Raw genomic sequence first — 21,086 nt, 5'->3', positions numbered from 1 at the left:
GGAAATCATGGCATTAGAAAGAAAGGACCAACGATTTCGCGTAAATTCTTATTTTAATCGCAATACTAAAAGTTTAAACAAAGTCTAAAAACAAGATTTGTCGTGTCTTAATATACGTTAGGTAGGTATAGTGTGTCCTATAAAAACAATTAATTGACATTGCTCTGTATTCGACATTCTATGCAGTTTTGAAATTCGATGTACATTGTGCAATTTGACAAGTCAGTGCCAAGGCGATTGATTTTTTCAAAGATGGTAAGCTTTAATAATATTTAATTAAATTAAATTTATTTGTGAAATATTTGTATAATCTTTGTTTAATATCATTTTAGTCCTTTGCAAATAAGATTACTATGTTATGGGCCCGTCCGGGAGCCGACAATGACCAAAAAGATGATGTACCTTGGACATTACGCTACGCTGGTCGAGGGTTGGGGACGATTGGCAGTTTTAGTATGTATATTGCGTTTATAAATAAATACGTATACTTTAGCCATTACAAAGAAAACGGAATGACTAAGAACAACAGCCAAGCAAAACCAATAATTTTGACATACATGTTTATCTTATCAAAATTTTATTCAAACAACTAACATGCCATTATAATGCTTAATGCCCCAAAGTCATATAAGGTTTTATAATCATTGTATAATTGTGCACATAGATAAAGTGTGTTTAGTAATGTTTTACTTACTTTATCCCTTACTTTACAAACTTAAAAGTCATCACATATTGGGAATTTATGTACCTTTCACTCAGTCCTTGATGTTTGCTAAAGCATAAATGAGAGTTTTTATTTCTTAATAATTAATATATTATTATGAGAAATCTAGTAATATGTCATATTATTATGTGAAATGTTATCTACATTAAAAGAATTTAAACTGCATGATAAACTATGATTACTATATTTTTACCTTTCTATTTAACAACATAATTATGATGTGTTATTTAACTTGTTCTTAAATGATAATGAGGCATAATTTATATTAAATTTAGCATCTATTAATAAGAAGTATAATAGTTTTAAATTCAGCAAAGGCATGATTTGTTATGAAATCATGTAATAACTTCTTATATATGAGTTTATGTAATTAAATTCTCTTGACATGCTTGACTTAATATTACATACATAATTTATGTTCTGTAAAAAAATTATAGACTACAATTATTTGGTATGAATAACAAACTGTATTTTTTTCAGTTGCCATCATACTGGGATTACTTAACTGCACTGGTATTTTAGTTTTCCAAGTTGGTTGCTTGATAGCAGGTGTGTGGCAAATGCTTGCAGGATTCATAGTGATTGTATGTGAAGCACCATGCTGCTGCTTCTTTATAGATTATGTGCAAGCTCTTTCTGATAAAATGGAGGGACGGCCCTATTGGAACAAAGCTGCTCTATACATTGGGTATGTCTTATATTGTTTTCCTGAGTGTTGTTAAAGAAAATAGAAGCTACAGTATTTAAAATGTAGGTGCTTCTTAACGAGATGTTCCATAACTATTGATAATAGCGATAAGGAACATAAGGAAAGAGACTTATAAAATAGAATGCTAGTTGTTTAAAAAATGTTTATGGAAAACATTTATTATTTAACGATAATTTTATTAATAAGTTTAATGGTTCATCAGGCTATCTCTTCCACCATTCTTCTTGTGCTTTCTGAGTATAAGCACATTGTTTGGCAGTGGAATGATATTTGCTACAGGAATTATTTACGGCATGATGGCTCTTGGTAAAAAGTAAGTACAATTTTATAATAGCTTAATATGTACTGGGGTTTATGTTTAATGTTAAGCTTCTAGAGAATCATACTGTACTACTAATTTTAATGATATATTTTATGCATAAGAACGAGATAGATATTAATAACTATTGATATTAAAATTTCTAACAGATGTATCATATAACTGGACAATCCTTACCATACCACAATATGAAAACAGTAAACAATGCGAGTGAATAAATTTATATGTTGTGTTATAATAATACGTAAATAACTATAAGTGGTGTGTATAATACCTAACTTGGTTGCTGCATGCTTGCCTGGTATAGAGGATCGCGTGATGACATGGCTGCAATGGCGGCAGGCGGGACTACGCCCCCGGGCGCCACGATGCCGACCTCGCAAGATCACAATGTCACACTAATGGAGGATCCCGACGTGTGGCGTCCTAACTAAGGCAATAACGTGGACTTACATTAAAGTGCAGAAGAGATTGAATCCCATAATAATTCCTTACAATATTAGATACCATTTTAGTTCTTCACTATTGTGTATCTATTATTATTTTGCTTATAAAACTTTTATACCTATGTTAAACTGTTATTAACTCAACATTAACACAACTCTAGTCTTGATGGAAACAGGAAATTATTGTCTCTTCCCTACTAAAATGAAGTACCAAACAGTAGCCTATATGCTATGCATTGCATGAAACTGCTTTTTATTATTTGCATGATTGGATTATGACATCGTCAGTGAAAGTTACTACATCAGCATACAAAGTCACACATTTAAAGTAATGCACAATATGCAACATGCACTGGATGTTTTTGCTAGTCAAACTCAAAATAACTTTATTTATATAGGTAACCTAGTACACTTATGACAACAGACAATATGTTAAATTGATTCTAAATTTACTTTTCTACCATTTCGCAAGTCAAGGGCGTAGAGCAGGCAAGATAAGCACTGTACAAAAGTGTAATAATTATGTTGTTTAGAAACCTGATAGAATGAGATTGTATTAACAGTTTATGTACTTTAGAGCTTCAATCGATGAAATGAGAACGTCAGCGGCGACGTTGGAAGCCGGTGGTTTCCAGCCAAACACAGCGCCGCGAGCTAACCTTGTCAGCAACGAACAACCATTCAGCTTCACTGGACCGCCTCTCAATAACTGACCTCCATATACTTAGTGAGTTTATCCCATTGCTACTAGATAAATTCTTGTTTTTGAAAATTATGTTGTGGTTGAGTAATCAAATGTATATGACAGGAGACATGTGTGTTACCTTAAATAATTTAGGTCTTAAAATTATTTATGCATGTAAAGGTTTGTGTGCTCAAAAATTTTTACTTTCAATGAATAAGAAATATTCAGTTGAAATCTAGTTGTATTAAGATGATTTTTGTCCAAGGCTATAAAAGCATTTAAGCTATATCATATTAACTGATAAATCTTAATTGTTCTTTTAAGATAGTATAAGGGTTTCCAAATAGTCATTTAAATAACAATTATAAAAATTGTCTTGAAAAGTATTGTACAGAATGAATAGATATAGTCCAACATAAACACTTACACTTTACAGAATATTTTTATATTCAAACATTTGCTAGACATGTTTCTTTAATTACATTTAAGTCTGTTTTTGATGAGATATTTCATTTTGGAAAAGACTTAAGACTGGACCAAGGTTCATTATTTAAGATAAAATATTTTGTCTATATTTATGTGAAATTATCCAATATGTATGTGTACTTGAGTATTTATTGAGTTTCTTATTTAAAACTTATTACATTTCCAAATGGTCAGATTTATGCAATACAAGAAAAAAACATAGACTATTGACTTACTCTAAAATTATTGTATATCCAGAGGTTTAGATACTTCATATAAATTGAGTGTAGCTAATTATTATGTATTAAATTGATGTGACTGATATTTATTTTGTGATATGTTGTAAAACCTTTTAATGTATGTGACTTGTTACATGCAAATATAAAGGCTATTATAACTGCTTCACTGTGACTTAAGTTATTTATATTAGTAAATTATATTTTGTTGTGAAATATTTGTCTGAGTTAGCTATAAATGTTCTAGGCAACCAGATTTCTTTTATTGTGAATAAATCATTATCAGAAATAAAAATATAAGTAAAATATAATACAACTACCATACAAAGCAATATTGTATCATCTAGGTGAGCTTGTTATTAAACTATCAGCCACCCAGCATCATACATATAAAACTTTTGTTTACATAACTTGATATTATACAAATTGGTATTGAACAATTGTATATTATCAAATGTTCTGCTACTTAACAGCAGAATTAATGATGGGCACTTTATAAATCATATCTTATGCAAAAAATTATTATGAACCTATTATTATAGTAAGTTGCATCATTTAATTAGATCTAAGTTATAAGTAAAACTAAATACATAATATTATGAGAAAGCAGTTGAGGAATGTGAACCGCTGTGGGTTTGGAGGTTGCAAAAGTGTTACATTTCCTTTTTTGTTATGTTGACAACATGATAAAAAATTAAATACATATGTGAAAAGACATTTAGGAAATAAGAATTATTTTAGTTTGCATAAACGCCATGCTGGTTCCCTTTGTTTAGACTCATAGAGAAATAAGTAAAGAAAAATTATTATTTGATTGTATGCATTCCAAATTAGGGTTTTGTACTATTAACTATACAATTACTTTGCACTGATCCTTAAAATAAATGTCAATTTACCAACTCAATTTAGAGTTTGTAAGGTTAACATGTAGAAATTCTATTTGTGTAAGTGCCATGGATGGTCTTAATATTCCATTATCATTCATTAAAATTGTAAAAATAAAAGGAATAATATTGTATCCACTTGCAAGTGTTTAAAATTAGTATTTTCGTAATATTAAGTAATCTTAAAATCATTTCACTTAAAATATTGTTAATAGTATAAAAGGCAGCTAGACCCTAATTGTTGATAGTGATTTTTACCATTGCTCATATATCTAAAATGAATTTATATCCTTTTTATTACTTTCTTTTTTTTTTCAATTTAAGAATTATTTTCCTCCATCATATTAGTAAATGTTTATTCTTAATTAATAAGTGAATGTAAATTATGTTAGCTGTATATAATTTTATGTTATTCCATTTTTAAGAATAGATAGTAGAATTGTGACTGCATTATTATTGTCATGTTATTCAAAATGAAATCCCAATGTTTTTGACTTTGCTTTTATAGTTAATTTATCACTTGACATTATTTAGAATAGAATTCATTTGAGGAAAATAGTCTCCATAAGTTATAGTGCTTATGACATATCTATAACATAATAATTCTTAGCATAATGTTATGCCTCAAAGAGATATTTCTAATGGTTGTATTGGTAAAATTAACCTTTGTAAATTCTCTAGACAAAGTTTTCTAAAAAATATTTTTCTTCCAATTTAGAAATGAATTTTGATTTATATACTTGAACATGATTTTATCAGTTTCTTGATTTCTTAATAATTAATTTTTAAAGATATTTTCTCTATTGAAAATCTTGCTCTTGAACTTAATACTGTAAAACATCATATAAATTAAAAATTATTATTAAGAAATTTATTGTAAGAAAACTAGAATGTATATAAATTTTAAATTCATAATTATAAACAGCAATCATTTTTAATATAATATAGAACAATTGAAGAGTTACTTGTAGTGGCAATCAGTATATACTATAATGTTGGAATGCTATGTATAGTTATAGATGTGGTTATAACATTGTTCTTGTCATGTTACTGTTAGGACAGCATTTCTGTAATAAATGTGTGTATATTAAATGGTTTATTTTATTTATAACATATACAGTCTTATCATTCTTACAAATGAATGACCATTTTTTGTTGTTAAGGTCCAATACCAGTGGAAATAAATTAGGTTCACATTGTCTCTATTTTTAAAACATAAACAACAAAATTGATTATTATAATACTATCTCTTTATTTTACAGTGTAATACAGCAAGTTTATATTATTAAATTCTTTGAAAATGATAACCATAACATATTTATACTTTAATGTTTGATTTTCTAAATATTCATTGCAATAATATCTAGTATAGCAATTAACAGTTATTAGTATTTAGTCTTTATGTTTGAAAATTCCGCCAGTAATAGTACCATGTCGTTGTATAAGGCACATTTTATCATCCGATTCTAGGTATATCGTCGGTGGCTTCAAGTTCGGCTGTAATTTACAAGCTTGTTCAGATATAGCTACTAATATCCCAGCTGAATCTACATGAGCAGTTCCTTTCGCTGCTAAACATAAGCCTTGATGATCAGCAAATATACATCCAGTAACTTTTGGTGTCAACATTATTTCCTCAACAACTTTATCCAGCTCTTTCTCCATGCTTGGAAAATTTGAACGTATTATAGAAAGCTAAAGAATCAGGACTTGGTAATTCACAATACGACTCAAGTTTGTGTATGTTTGAAGTTTTGACGTTCAAACTTCAAGAATCACATTTCTTCAATATATCGCATTGCATTTATTATGCTTTTGCAAAGTTACCAAAATATTATGTCCACAACCCAAATGAAAAATTACAAGTTACAACAATACGATTATTTAAAGAACTAGTAGAATATTAAATGACAACTCACAACTAGTACCTATTTAAATACTAGTTGACATTTATGTTTTGTTTGTCAAATGTCAATTTTTCACTGTCAAATTGTAGCCAATTACCAAATTGAAACTACAGTTTAGATTTTAGAACATACAAACAGCGATTAAATTACACATAATGATTTGATCCTTTATTTTCTAAGGCCATCCTAATGAATCAAAATTAATAAAACAATGATTGATGTATTTAGTGGAATGATAGGAGATTTCTTCAGGGCTAATATCGTCCGTTATCCATAAAATAAAACATAGAGCGGTATATATACTATTTTGTACTACAAGAATTATTAAGCACGTTTTGTTTCTTAAATTGATACGTGAAGTAAAGAAATTTACAATAGATGTGACTATGTATTATAAATGTTAATGTTGCTATTATTGATGTAATGATAGTAGGTAACCCTATATCTATAATTGAACCAAATGTATGTGTTAGTTAACTACTACAACATACGTTTGGGAATTATGTAAATAAAATCGAACTTCAGTTATTTCCTATAAATCGCCGAGGAAAAAGGAATTTTCAAAACGTCCTATATTGTAATCTGAATTTTGAAGGATGATGGTTTTTTTAATTTGTTTTCTGTTGCCATCGCTAGTCATTTTAATTCTAAATGAAATATTTTAGTTTATATTAAAAAAGAGAGCGTAAGTGAAAAGTGTATGATATCGGTACGCGTTGCTTCAATTACGGCTTTACCTTTTTTAATTATATAAAAAATTCTAAAGTACATGTTTTACCTTCCAAACATGATATCTTCATTCAAATTTAACATTTGACAAGATTCAAAAAGCCATTTCATATTACTAATTAGTACATAATTTTATATTATGTGTAGGTGCCCCCGCGAACTTTCTTTCTCCTTAATGCTTAGCGTACATTTTTAGTTCATATCAACGTGGAACATTTTGCTATGCTACCCCAGAGATTGTTCGGTTTTCAGGAATGAAAACTTGTTAGGTTTTACTCTGATTTTCTTTAAATAAACCTCGAAGAAGAACGAAGAACATAAGAGTCGAGCCGTTTCGGAGTAGTATGGGAACGAACATTGTGACTGTTGACAATTTGTCACATAGGTACATATATAGAGATTAATTTTTCGCTTTCCAAATTCAAATTAATCATTTACAATTTTTAGAACACAAAAAGGCCGACCTAAAAGCACATAAACAAACATCATGTTTTTTACGTTTTAATATACTTTTATATATAATACTATAATAAACGTAGATTTATTGTATAATTCAAGAAAAAACAGTTTCTGACGAAGCTAAACTCAAGATAGGAATAGACAGACGCAGAAATCAATATTTTTTATTATTATGGATTTATGGAGTTATTTTACTCCATAACGCCTTAAAAATTCATGTTTTTATACAAATTACCTACTGTCAATAACATTATTTTTCATGCTGTCAAATAGTCTATTTTGTTGTGGTTGACGTGTAATTTGTTTGATTTTTTTTCATAATAGATTTTACCTATTAGTTAAGAAACAAAACAGTATATATTTCAAGTTATTTATAACAATAAACAACACTTAAAACAAATCATATTAGGTGAAAGGCTAAAGAATTTTCACTAATTAAAAAACGAAGCTCTAGCAAGATTTTTTAATTTGGTTTTGCAAAAAGACTGCGCTAACGTCTTTAACTTTGTAATTGTGCGAGTACAACATTGCAGCAAAATACACTGAGGGGAGTATTATTCTCTAAACAGTGCCGCAATTTGTGCCTATATAGATAATAAGGTTGTATTAAGACTCAATATATTGGTTAAAAACATATTGTACTGCATTATTGTGTAGACGAAAGAGTATATAACCCGGCCTGAAAAATAAAACGATATTTATGCTGAGCCACAGATTTACTCAGCAACTAAGAAACATTATACAGTGACATAATGACATTAACTTTGTAGGTCAACAAGTGGCCATTTATTTGATACTTTGATACTTGATATATAGTATAGCGAGACGTGTAATATGTTGTTGGTTTAGCTTCAGTATAAGACCGCGCGCAGTGTAAGAATGTTGTGTACCTACTTTCTAAAATATAATTTCTAGCGCGTTTAAACATGTTCATAATAATATCTTTAGCAGTTATTGGAGCGCTAACAGTCGCCTATATTATATTAGATTCCTTCAGGAGTGTCATTGAATTAATAGTATCGCATTTGACACCGTATTTTCTTCCACAAGACGTTCAACCTCTATGGAAGAAGTATGGAAATTGGGCAGGTTTGTACCGTAGATATTATACTAAATACTCGAGTCGTTCGTACCATATATTTATAACTTGCACGGATATCGAAGGCTTAAATATTAAAAATGTTAAATTAGATTATTTCTCGATTCAAGTACTCGTAAATTGTATTTTAAATAATTAAAATAAAGAAAAAGTGCAGGAGGTTGAGGAATTTAAATAATTTATTTTTGTAATTTTAATATTAAGTCGACAATAATTATACTTGTTCAGTTTAAAGTTAACCACCAAAACTGCTTCCTTAAGTATTTCGAAATCAAAATCATGGTCGTAGCACGTTCGCCAAGGTTTAGTTTTATGTATGATCTTTATGGAAAATAAGATATGAAATAAAATAACTAATCTAAAAAATATTAGATGTAAATCGATATAATTAAAGAAAGTGGGTCGAACGCTGCCAAAATTGTCAAGAAAGTGGCTGATGGTGGCGTATTTCGATGGTTAAAGGCCTCAAGTAGTTCCAGCAATTATTTCCAAACATATATTTGAACTTTGAAAGGTAGGAGTGGAAACGGAGAATTGCAATTGTAGCAAGTACATATATAAAACTTTACTAGACGTTCCTTTAATCACTTGAGAGCTATTTAAAGAAAGATGGCAGCCGAATCCATCGACTGAAAAATATTACCTAAAAACAACGCTACCCAGACGGACGCATAGGTGTTTGTTACATTGTACTCCTACGAACCGGATTTGCTCAAGCGATTTAAGCGTATCAAAATCAATGTTAATAAGTTTGCTCAAAAAAGTTTTAGTAATTAATAGTTCTAATCTTAATATAAACAAATTTCAGCACTGCCAAACAATCATGTGAAATAGGTATGTTAATGCTTTAATTAATTTTAAGAATTGACTATTCTGAATAATTATATCTACTGTTTTTTATATAATTTGGGGCCGTTCAAGTCTTACGTAAGCACTATACTAATTTACTTTTTTATACATATTACAAAATGAATGCGTTTATGTACTATTATTTTTGAGACCTTAGCTCACTTTTGCTTAAAAGAGGAAGCAGAGGAGGGATAAGATGCAGTAAATTTGCCTACGGAACGGCAGCTTTACGGTATTGCTTGCTTGAATGTTTTTGACGTGGAGATCATAGACCTAAGTTTCCTTTATCTACCTGGATACATTATAGCATTATATATACATATATAAGCAGTGCAGTGTGTGTTGGCCTTGAGTTGCGCGTGCGCCTATGAAACCTGATGTCGTGCGTTCTCATCACGGCTGTGTATCAATGAGCTTTATTTTGTCTTTTAAATGCGTTTAACAATCACTCGTGACATGATAAAGACAAATATCATGAGATAACCAAGTTTGCGTTAGACCTAAAAATCTAAAAAAAAAAAAAATTATATCTAAAAGATACAGGAATCATCACCCTAGGGGTTGTAGCGCCACTCGCATACTAAACTTGTCCAGTAATAGTCGAAACATGGTTGCTTGAAGAGCATGTTCTTGACCGGTTTATCCAGATTCCTAGAATAATGTTCCACCAAAAAATTGCAAATTAGGAAACAAAAATTCTCTTTATTAAACTTAACTTGAAGTTTAGCCTTGTCTTAAGCAATATTATGCGACTGTAGCATAGGATATAAAGTTTTTTTAGGAGGTCAGGGTTTGTCCTGCTGAATTCAGTTGGTCAGTCGGTCACTGCCACTAGAGTGCTATATTCATCACTAGTGACCCTCCCCAGCTTCGCTCGGGTGGAATGCTGATGAAAAGCAGGTTTTTATTATGTATTGTTATTATCGTCGCTGAAAGCTCCGATAATATACGCGTTCGATCGCTGCTAAATAAGCTGTCATGGGCTGTTTAGATCTATATTAAATGTACAATGTATTCAAGGTATTTAATTGGTTAAGGATTAATGCTGTATTGGTTAAAATCGCTTCGAAAATTAGCCATTATTTGTCGTAAAAAGTAAATGACAAAAAAAGTTATTGTGGGTTATCCATAAGATATAGACATATACCATGACCTTTTCAATGTGTACAATACTTAGTACATTATTTTGATAAAACTCGTAGGGTTCAGCCTGCGTTTGTAATGTAAGCGGAAAAAATGTAATTATTTACGACATCACATTAGAAACCTCAAAAATAACAGTACTTTTCCACTATTTAATGGATGTTATAATACATATAAACCTTCCTCTTGAATCACTCTATCTATTAAAAAAACCGCATCAAAATCAGTTGCGTAGTTCATAGCGTCATGATATTATGGGAAAATGTTTCAAACTTTTTCCTTTTTATGCCCTACTAAGCTTTTGGTGGAGGTTTTAGGGTATAATTCATTTCAACTTCGTAGGGTAGCTGTAATCAAATTTGGAACGGAAAGCGCATACGCATTTGAATTTAATGACGTGGAATAAGTGATACCATGATGATTTTATGTTCCATAATAAACGTATTTTTTTTTGCTGGGAGAGATTATGAGTCTGTCGTTTCGGAAAATTATTACCGCTACTGGAAACATAACCCTTGTTGCTGTTCATTTGGCTCGCACTGTCTCTCGACTCTTCGCCGGAGAGTGACTTATTTGTGAAGCGTATTCTGTCAATGGAGGAGCTTAATGAGGGTTACTGTCAATTTTGTAAATTTACTTAATTGTACACTATTTACACATACTATTTCGTTTTATATTATTTTTAGTTAGAATTTGGCCATCCATGAGTTGTAAATACATAAATAAATATAAAATTTTCATACAATAGATAATTCATTTCTTAACCATTAACATTTGAGATCGAATCAATTTAAGAAACACACTTCAAAGAAACACTTATTTCTTAATTAACCTAATTTAATTAAAAATAAAGACGTAAATGAAATAATGTAATCTTCATGAGTACAATGAAATGAAAGAACATGAAATTAAATTTATCAAGATAAATGTTAATTTTATGGGACTTATACCCGGGGAATACTTGTTTGATTGATTGTTATTGTTAATAATTGTTTTATGTTTTCTTACTCGATATACATTTGTGGATTAATTATAGTTCTTTTTTTAAAACCATTTAGCTTGGTCAAAATTATTTCAACATTTAGGCCGTTATCAGAAGCCATTTTGATTTACCACAGCTTATAATAGTATCTACCTACTTAGTACCACAGCATATAGCTTAACTGATATCGTTTACTAACACTAAGTGCAATACTTGTTAAGCTTACGACATGCCTCCGAAGACGATTTCATGTAGCAATATCTCATCTCACGTTTTCTTATGTAACATGGTAAATAACCTATAATGTTGTTCTGATGTAAATTGTAATTGTGTTTTTACATAACCACCAAAAATTGTAGGCCACAAAAGCAAGCATTACTTAATATAAGCACGTCTTTTCATATTTTTGAAGTGAAACTTCTTTAGAATCGTTGTGATTTCAAACCGGATGCAACGAAAAAGCGACAGTAAAAAGAGACAGAAACATTAATTCATATGATTTAACGTGGGAGAAAATGAGATAGATAAACTTCTTTCGAATCGTCGTGATTTCAAACCGGATGCAGCGGTAAAGAGAGACAGAAACATCAATTCATCATATGATTTAACGTGGGAGAAAATGAGATAGCAGGCATTATACAGCCTCTCTTTACTGCCGCTTTTTCATTTGATCGAATTTCAAACTTTCGATGTTTTAGTTTTTCCCAAATTAAAAATTTATATTAAACTTATAAATTAAAATTTATCATTAAAATATACTGTTTTAAAAGAACACACACATTTAGATAATGGAAAATGATTAATTTATATGTGATTAATAATAAAAAAAATGTTTTTGAAGGTTTCACTTCTACCATGTGTGAATTGCACATATGTTTTTTTTCGTTATATGTATATAAAATAAAAATATGGTATATGTGTACTTGAAAAAGTACCATTACGAACAATGCAATTTATAACAATTTTGTGTGTGTATGTTTTTTTATTTAGGCAGTAAACAAAATCTACTAAATAACATCAGCTCAGATCCTATAACAATGGAGCTGGAGAGCCTTTAAGTATATGATTTGCTCGTATTTCCTATTGATGGGAATTAAAGTTAAACGACAAAATTTTCCTAATGAATTAAGATTGCCACAGTTTTAAGATACAGAGGTTTAAATCTGTAAAAAAATAGATACTAAATCATTTGCTCGTAGTAATTGAGTCCCTAAATATTACAACCCCTAAATACGTAATTGGCTTTACAGTTTGTTGAAATCCGCGAATCTAAATCTATAAGATAACTCGCAGGTCAATTTAAATAGGTCGTCGAAATATGAATTCTGATCCGCATAAAAAATTCAATAAAATCTCAAATGGTCTGCATTATTTATGTTTTTATAGGTAATAAAAACAATATTACTGCCTCAGGCATGAGCAAATGATACCTGTTTTTTTTAAATTTTAATGGAATGTCCATTTACAACGGATCGCTGCCACGGTGGCAGACTTGGTCCTGAATATTCCTTATTGTATAAATTTCGCTATTAAAAGAGTCTGCTACCTGAGCAAATCATACAGATATTTTGCTTGCCAGCTCCCTAGCTACATACTATATTTATACACACGGTACACTTTCCATTTGGCGAAACTATCGAAATGATTATCGTAGGTTAGACAGTGGTTACGGTGCGCATAACATTACGCTGTAAAAAACGAAACCGCGTTATTGAATTTGCAATTGTTTGTATTCGCTATTTTATAACATAAAATGGATTAGCATCTTCAGGTAAACTACGTTCAATAATGAATCAAGTAACTAGATATTTTACTTGCATCATTACATTAATTAATTTCGAACAATTAGGTAGGTAATCAATAATTACTGTATAATAATTTTTAATGGTTATGTCAAGTCAATTATATCATGGATTATTCTTTTATAGAGCGATGTATTTATTAGAAAATTTGTCGATATTCGAAGCAGAAATATATCTGCCCCGTTCACAATTATACACATGAGCATTTGTCATTATCCAACGTCTCTTGTGTAATAACACAAAGAAATACACAATAATATATTTTTATTAAACTTATCTTCAAGACATATGAAGGAAGCTCTGACATATTACTCAGATAGGTACATTAAAAGACTAGCAAAAAATCAGTTTACTGACGATAATGGAACGTGACATCGTCATAAGAAAATACTGATGGAATGGTTGCATTTTTCGTGCGTGCAGCCGGCTCCATCGAATTATAAGACGTTGTCACGTCTAAATAGTAGTTCGTAGTTTAATTACGTGATTGGTACGGTATTAATAAAAAATAGATAAAAATTTAGTCAACCTAGTGTACCTACTTTGATAAGTCAAAATATTAAAATGTCTAATTTATACTAATTAACTCGATAGTTAACTTCGCACCCATTTACAAAGCATTGCTTTTTTGGCCACAACATCAATTTTATTTATAAAATATTGAACTTAGATCTCAGTTCACAAAATTTGTTACGGTTGGTGCCAAGTACTTCATTTTTTTAATAATCAGTAGAATGACTGTTTAGTATATACCAATATTGCTTCTATAGCTAATTAGTTCATAAGTACTATGTATGTAGTATTTAATTGCGTATTACAATTCTTATTTACTTCCTTGTGCTTAACTATTTCTTTTATAAATCTTATTATTTTAGATTTTTCCTTATTAAGTGCATCCCAGTCACCGATATAGCTCGGACTGCTGCCATGGGACCGTCATATTATGTCACTGCTTATGTCATCTCATCTGTCAAGCCATGATTTTGGTTCGCCCGCATTATACAAAACATATTTTAAAACGATACTGGTAATTCATTGTTAAAAGTTAGATATAAAATATAAAAATAACATTGGGATCAGTTAAAATAAATAACCACATTTAACTTTTAAATTTATATTTAAAATAAAAATTAACTCATAATTACTACAATAAAGTGTTTACTTTATTTTCTAAATTTTATATTCAAAAATCACCCAAAACCGAATCAGAGCACCCCACTTTCCACGTGGTCCGGTCTCGACTGTCGGCTTTTGAACGGCTCCGGCGCGAAGGAAGAGCAGCCCCCACCCGCTACGTGCCAAAGGACAGGCATGAAATCTGGACCGTAACATAAATAAAAAAACAATAAAATAACAAGGAGATATAAAACTGTTAATTAGAGGATTGATAAAAGTGAAATTTAAGAAAGGCGTGACCCACAATCATCAAATGAAATTTTATAAGAATAACATTATTTTGCTCACGCTTTGACAATTGACCATTTCCATCAAAATTCGTTTAACGTTAGTGGGTCACGACTGTCGCAAAGTGATTTTGGATCCAGGTTTGTGGCCGCCGCGCCGGCCATACCGTATCCAGTTCTGTATAAAAAAGTGATCATCGAACTCTATACATTCTAGTGTAAAGTTCTATAATATTTTTTGTGGATATTGTAAAAATGCACACTGCGTTTTCCTGTCATTCTTATTTCATATAATTTATTATTCTTATTGTTTCTCAAAACCATGATAGAAAGTTCATAATCTGACCGTGAAAACCGATTTCCAAACTCTATCGCAACATAAATTGCGACACCAAATTATACAATCCATACAAAGAGGTCAAGGTTTATGAATTTAAGTGTATGGACTGTTAATACAAAATTAAATTCTACATGTATAAAAATGAATCCCTATTTCCCTTAGTGGCATTACGCGTGAACGGCTGGACCTATTTCGCTGATTATTTTTTTGTTGTTTAAAATAAAATGTTTATAAAACTTACATATAAAATACGGACATAGCTAATACGGACTGACTCCTAGGTGAGTGAGATTACTTTGCATTGAATGCGAACAGCAACATGCAAGCCCGTCAACGTTGCAAATGTTGTTGTATGTTATGGGATGAGGTACTTAAGAATGATAGATATCATTAAATCAAAGGAAAAAATCAAGATCAACCAATGTTGCAAAGTTTTTCTAAAACATACTTCACATCTGTAGATCACAAACACGGAAATAAGAATTTAATACTTTAAACAAAAATGTAGGTAGTAGGTACTTGCTTTGATTGACCTTTGATTTAAAACTTTTTGTGTTTTGTTAGTATTCAGTTGCTTTGTTATTGTACATGCGGTTGATAAAAATAATGATTTATAAAATTGTCGTTTCGGAAATTAATAATTAAGTACTAATAATTACTTTTACGTTCAAACATTATCGCAATACGCATAATTTGATTTGATTGTGGACTGTTCGCGCCGTCAATGCCCGCACGTGCTTGCAAAAATCAATTTACTTTATTTTTCCCGCTGTGGAACTTTTACATATGATGACCTTAACCTTTGGCCTTTTGGCTGAAAGGAGCTTATAAGCTATGAGAATATATAGTGCGTCATTAAGTATATGTTTAATGTAGTTATGTTATATATTAAGTAAATACCCGCCTATAAAAATGCTACAAGCTGTATTGCATTGTCAGATGGATAAATTGTTATATCATCTCATGAGGCGTTTCTTAAGCCTTATTACAATGCTTAAACGTAAGAAATGCCTCTTAATTAATTCGTACCTCTACCTGCTAGATTGATTACGTACTTCTGCTAACAATATAGTACTGTTGTTTGATTTTACACAAAGAATATTACCTCATATGCTTTTATGTGTTAGTAACACTTAAAATTATTCAATATTGAGGTTGTGTAAAGTTGAAGTATTTTAGAGGACTTTATATACATTGCATCATCCAAGTGTACGATAATTGTAAATGTTTGTCGTTTAATGTTTTCGTCTCAACAATATTTTACTAATAGCCACTAATTGACACTTTTGTACCATGAAATCATAAGCGTTTTTTAAATGTACAAATAGCATGAAAAACTTTGATTTTTTTCCTTTGATATTGAAACAAGTCATGCATTTAATTGTTACGGGTTCTACAGGTTTAAAAAATATTACATTTTTGGATTTTTTTGGCTTGATATGTGCTCCTTTTGTTATTAAATGTTTAAAGAAATGAATTGATTCGATTGTGCACATCTTCCAGTATGATTCAACTTTATCAAAATGAGCATATAGTAATTATAGAGGCGAATGTCAGAGCAATGTTTGACGATTGTTTGATAGCGATACAAAATAGACCTGCAGGCAAATCACATTTTAACAAGTATTAAGTAACAAATCAATATTACTAGTACTCGCAGTCTCAATTAAGGATCTTTTCTCAAAATTTTATGAGAATACACACATACATACGAAGTCTTCGAAGACTTTATTGAAAACTGATTAAGTTTATAAATTGATAAATATATTTTCAGTCATAACTGGCAGTACGGATGGTATCGGCAAGCACTACGCGATAGAACTGGCTCAAAAGAGTATCAACATTGTACTAATCAGCCGAAACACTGATAAACTGAAACGCGTCGCTGAAGAAATTGGTAAGTTTCTTACTTATAATAATAAAAAGGGCCCGTTTTATTTTCAATCATTAAAAAAAGGCTTACTTACATTTTTTTCTTCTTATTGCGTCTATAATTCAGTGGAAATCCATGACAGAACTAATTGAATTAGTGCCTAACGAATCTCAATTCTAACGTAATAACACTAAGATTTAAACAAGTAAATTAATTAAATTACAAATGTTTGAGTAGGTACTGTTTAGTTCGTCTGTTTTGTGTTATATATATTCGTTTTTTTTTTCAGAGAAATATGGTGTGAAGACGAAAATAATTGTAGCTGACTTTAGCAAAGGAATTGAAGTATATCAGCACATTGAAGACGAGTTAAAGGACATACCAATAGGAATTCTAGGTATAACAAAAAAATACTACCTACAATGATAAATGTTTTCACATTGAGAGTGGCTAATCAAATAAGTTTATAAAAGAAACAAAAACTTAGATTTAATAAAACAAAGTTTACCTCGGGAGGTTCGTATATATATACTGGCAGACTCTGCCAAGCGTTGGCTGTGGCTAAGGTTTTTGTCATATTACAAGTGAACAATATATATATATATATATATAAGTAAACTATTTAAGTGAAAGGTAGATACCTTATGTGAAACGTTGGTACTTTAAACACAGGGCAATCTGTTAGAATTGTATCAAATAATAAACAAATATTTACAATAAAATAATATTGCGGGTATAAATTGAGATGTAAGCTATCATATCTTTTAAGTTCGATCAAACTGCATACGGTGTGCACATTTTATTTATCGGTTCGGTAGTTTAGGAGTCCATAGCGGACAAACAACGTGACACGTAATTTATATGTATTACTAGCTGACCCGGCAAACGTTGTTAAAAAAAACAAAAAAAAACATAAGGGATGATTGTAAAGGGGTGAAAATTTAGGGTTGTATGTATTTTTGTATGGTGTATCGTAAAAAAATAAAAACGAAAAATTTTGTCTAAAAAATAAATAAAAAAATTTAGGGGTGGACCACCCTTAACATTTAGGGGGATGAAAAATAGAAGTTGTTCGATTCTAAGACCTACCTAATACGCACACAAAATTTCATGAGAATCGGTCGAGCCGTTTCGGAGGAGTTCGGTTACTAACACCGTGACACAAGAATTTTATATATAAGATAGTCAAACCCGTTACGTCGATTTTGTTTAGAACAACATACCGGTTATATTGACCAAAATCAAAGGTCCCGGCTTAAAAAGAATGTCATCGGCTGTTACGACTATCGGTGTTTACGACCAAATATGAATAGTCCTTTCGATGTCGTTACTTCAGTTTCAGACTATATCTATATATATTAAGGTTTTGTATATCAAATACACTCTAGCTACAATGTAATATTCAATTACATTGCATAAAATTTAATACGCTATCGTTAAATATTACGACTTACTACGTGGGAATGGATTTAGCCATTCACATAATTTGTAAATAACACGTGAATCTAAATTACAAGCACGGGTAATAAATATTGATTCCGACATCAGCAAGAAAGAAGCATATTCTAGAAAAATCTGTCATGTGTGAAATTTTGTATGTGATTTATAAGTATATTAGGGTAACAATTTTGTCTCGTGTTAGTCAACTTATCGTAAACAATTCAAAAGTGTCAGATATACCTTCATGTCTTTAAAATAAAAATCATAGAAAAAACGGATGCAATCCATATACGGTTGTAGCGCCATGGGATTATTTATTACGATAGTAACGCCTTATCTCATTTTATAAGTATGTTGAGTTCAAATTTTTATTTATTTATAACAATTCGTTACATTACAATAGAAAAATTGAACATAATTAAATGAAAAGGACGGCAACTGGCGGCCTTATTGGTTTCTAGCGATTTCTTCCAGGCAACCACTAATTTTTGTTAAAATATTTCTATTTGACGAGATTTACTATATAATAACTAATGATAGAAGTGTTATCTGCTGTTTCCACGTATACCAAAGATAATTTAAGTACTTTTGTTACTTAACATACATAGTCCTTATACTTCTGACTTTTTAGTGAACAACGTAGGAGTCCAGTATGAATATCCTATGCCCCTATGCGAGCTCCCAACGGCTAAAGCCTGGGAAATCATCAATGTGAATGTGGTAGCTGTGACCACCCTCACAAGAATGCTGCTACCAGCGATGGTAGCCAGGGGCAAGGGGGCAGTCGTCAATGTATCTTCAGGATCTGAACTCCAGCCGCTGCCTCTTATGGCTGTGTACGCGGCTAGTAAGGTAATTTGAAGTTGGTGACAAAGAGCAAACGAAATGTGCTTATATTATTAACAAACAGAATATTACTTATCGGCAGAATTTGTAAAGAAATTAAATTAACTACTATGAAAAACTTGCACTTTATTTTCTTATTTTTTTTTCAATATCGTTTATTGAAAAAAAAAAACTAATTGTTTCATAATTATTTATTTTATTTTAATTCGATCTATATTTATATCGATTTTTCATATAGATTGATATTATAGATGTAAAATTATTTCGTTAAACAGTTCCTCAAAATATTGTTTGTATACTATCTTTATTCTTAAATCGACAGACCTGCAGTTTAGATTTCCAGAAACCATATTTTTGTTGGTTCTGCTTAAAAACAATTGTAAATTAAATTACGAAACATTCCATACTTACAGGTGTACGTACGTAACTTTACTCAAGCCATACGCGAAGAATATTCTCCATTGGGCATTTACGTGCAACACGTTTCACCACTTTTCGTCTCCACCAAGATGAACAACTTCTCCCAAAGGTTGATTGATGGCAACCTTTTGGTTCCCGATGCTGCGACATATGCTCAAAGTGCTGTACATCTACTTGGTAGAGTGCAAAATACTACAGGCTACTGGCTGCATGGTATACAGGTAATCTTTATATCATCTCTCATATATATACTGCTAAATATCGTAATTTTGATTAGGAATAGCAAAAAGCTATCTCAATCGGTGCAATCGTCAAACGTGTATAACATATTATTTCAGTCTGGGATGGTTTTAATATTATTTTATATTCTACATTTTAGAATAATTACACTTGTAATTTCAACAATGTAACATATTTCAAATGAAACTTTAAGGGAATTTGAATATAATTCCAGTTCTTTTTAGCAATCAAATATAAAGCTCCTACTTCTTTATAAATGTGACGAATAATTAAATGATTCTAATCCTTGGGATTGATTTGCTCCAGTTCAAACAATTTGTATTAAAAACTTGGCGATTGAAAAGAGTGGCGGAAAGTTTCTTGCCAGTTCTTCTTATCCGCTCTACGCCCTTGACTTGTGAACTGGTTGTAAATGAAAATTTACGATTAATTTAATTTGTTTTTCTTGACGTGCATAAGTGTACAAGTTTACCTACATGAATAAAGATATTTTGATTTGATATAAATTTAAGTTAAAATGTGTATACCTGGCGAAAAACAATATTTAAAGAAAACACTTTTTTTACCGGATTGAATCTATGTATTATAAACTTATAAAATTATTTATAGTATGATATCATACATATTTTGTTTCAGTATTTTTTCATAAAGTTGGCGCCGGAACGACTACGAATGAGGATTGGACATCACATGAACAAAGACTTTAGAAACGAGCACTTTAGAAATACCAAGATTAAGGCTCAGTGATCTTAGAACATACTAGTACAATTACGCAGACCTTTATCGAAATCTAGAAAATAGACATATCTTCAAAGGTCTACGGGACAATGAGGATATGTGAATATTTGATTTTAAATTTCTTTTCTTTCATCAAATCAGATAATCAAGTCATTATGAAAAAATTTGATGTAACTTAGTATTATGAAACTTTGTTGTATGTAAATATAGAAAATATGTATCGTAATCGTCGTATGATATATAGAGTTTATTGTAATTTTAATAAAATAAATAGTTAATAATAATAATAGCGTTTACATTGCACGTTTCTATTTCCAAATTTTTTTAGGTATCTGTGTGCCTATTTAA

General features: G+C 30.4%; 2 protein-coding genes across 3 annotated transcripts; both read left to right on the top strand.

Annotated features, from left to right (window-relative positions):
- Window positions 1-95: 95 nt before the first annotated feature.
- LOC111004467 (calcium channel flower) lies at window positions 96-5,560 on the top strand. 2 transcript variants are annotated; one of them, XM_022275506.2, is made up of 6 exons: window positions 96-255; window positions 333-453; window positions 1,205-1,412; window positions 1,636-1,746; window positions 2,060-2,187; window positions 2,776-2,898. In XM_022275506.2, the coding sequence occupies exons 1-5, from the start codon at window positions 199-201 to the stop codon at window positions 2,184-2,186; spliced, it is 624 nt and encodes a 207-aa protein (XP_022131198.1). In that variant the 5' UTR covers window positions 96-198; the 3' UTR covers window position 2,187; window positions 2,776-2,898. The 2 variants fall into 2 exon arrangements, with proteins under 2 accessions (XP_022131198.1, XP_022131197.1); XM_022275505.2 differs by lacking the exon at window positions 2,060-2,187 and having other exon boundaries at window positions 125-255; window positions 2,776-5,560.
- Window positions 5,561-8,370: 2,810 nt separating this feature from the next.
- On the top strand, window positions 8,371-21,008 carry LOC110991320 (inactive hydroxysteroid dehydrogenase-like protein 1). Its single transcript, XM_022256648.2, has 6 exons — window positions 8,371-8,652; window positions 16,956-17,078; window positions 17,344-17,451; window positions 19,126-19,346; window positions 19,754-19,981; window positions 20,637-21,008. The coding sequence occupies exons 1-6, from the start codon at window positions 8,490-8,492 to the stop codon at window positions 20,745-20,747; spliced, it is 954 nt and encodes a 317-aa protein (XP_022112340.2). The 5' UTR covers window positions 8,371-8,489; the 3' UTR covers window positions 20,748-21,008.
- The last annotated feature ends 78 nt before the right edge of the window (window positions 21,009-21,086 follow it).

This window comes from Pieris rapae, chromosome 10 (genome assembly GCF_905147795.1).
Source record: "Pieris rapae chromosome 10, ilPieRapa1.1, whole genome shotgun sequence".
Lineage (NCBI taxonomy): Eukaryota > Metazoa > Arthropoda > Insecta > Lepidoptera > Pieridae > Pieris > Pieris rapae.
The sequence above is the reverse complement of the archived record's forward strand: the minus strand, read 5'-3'. Positions and strand labels throughout refer to the sequence as shown.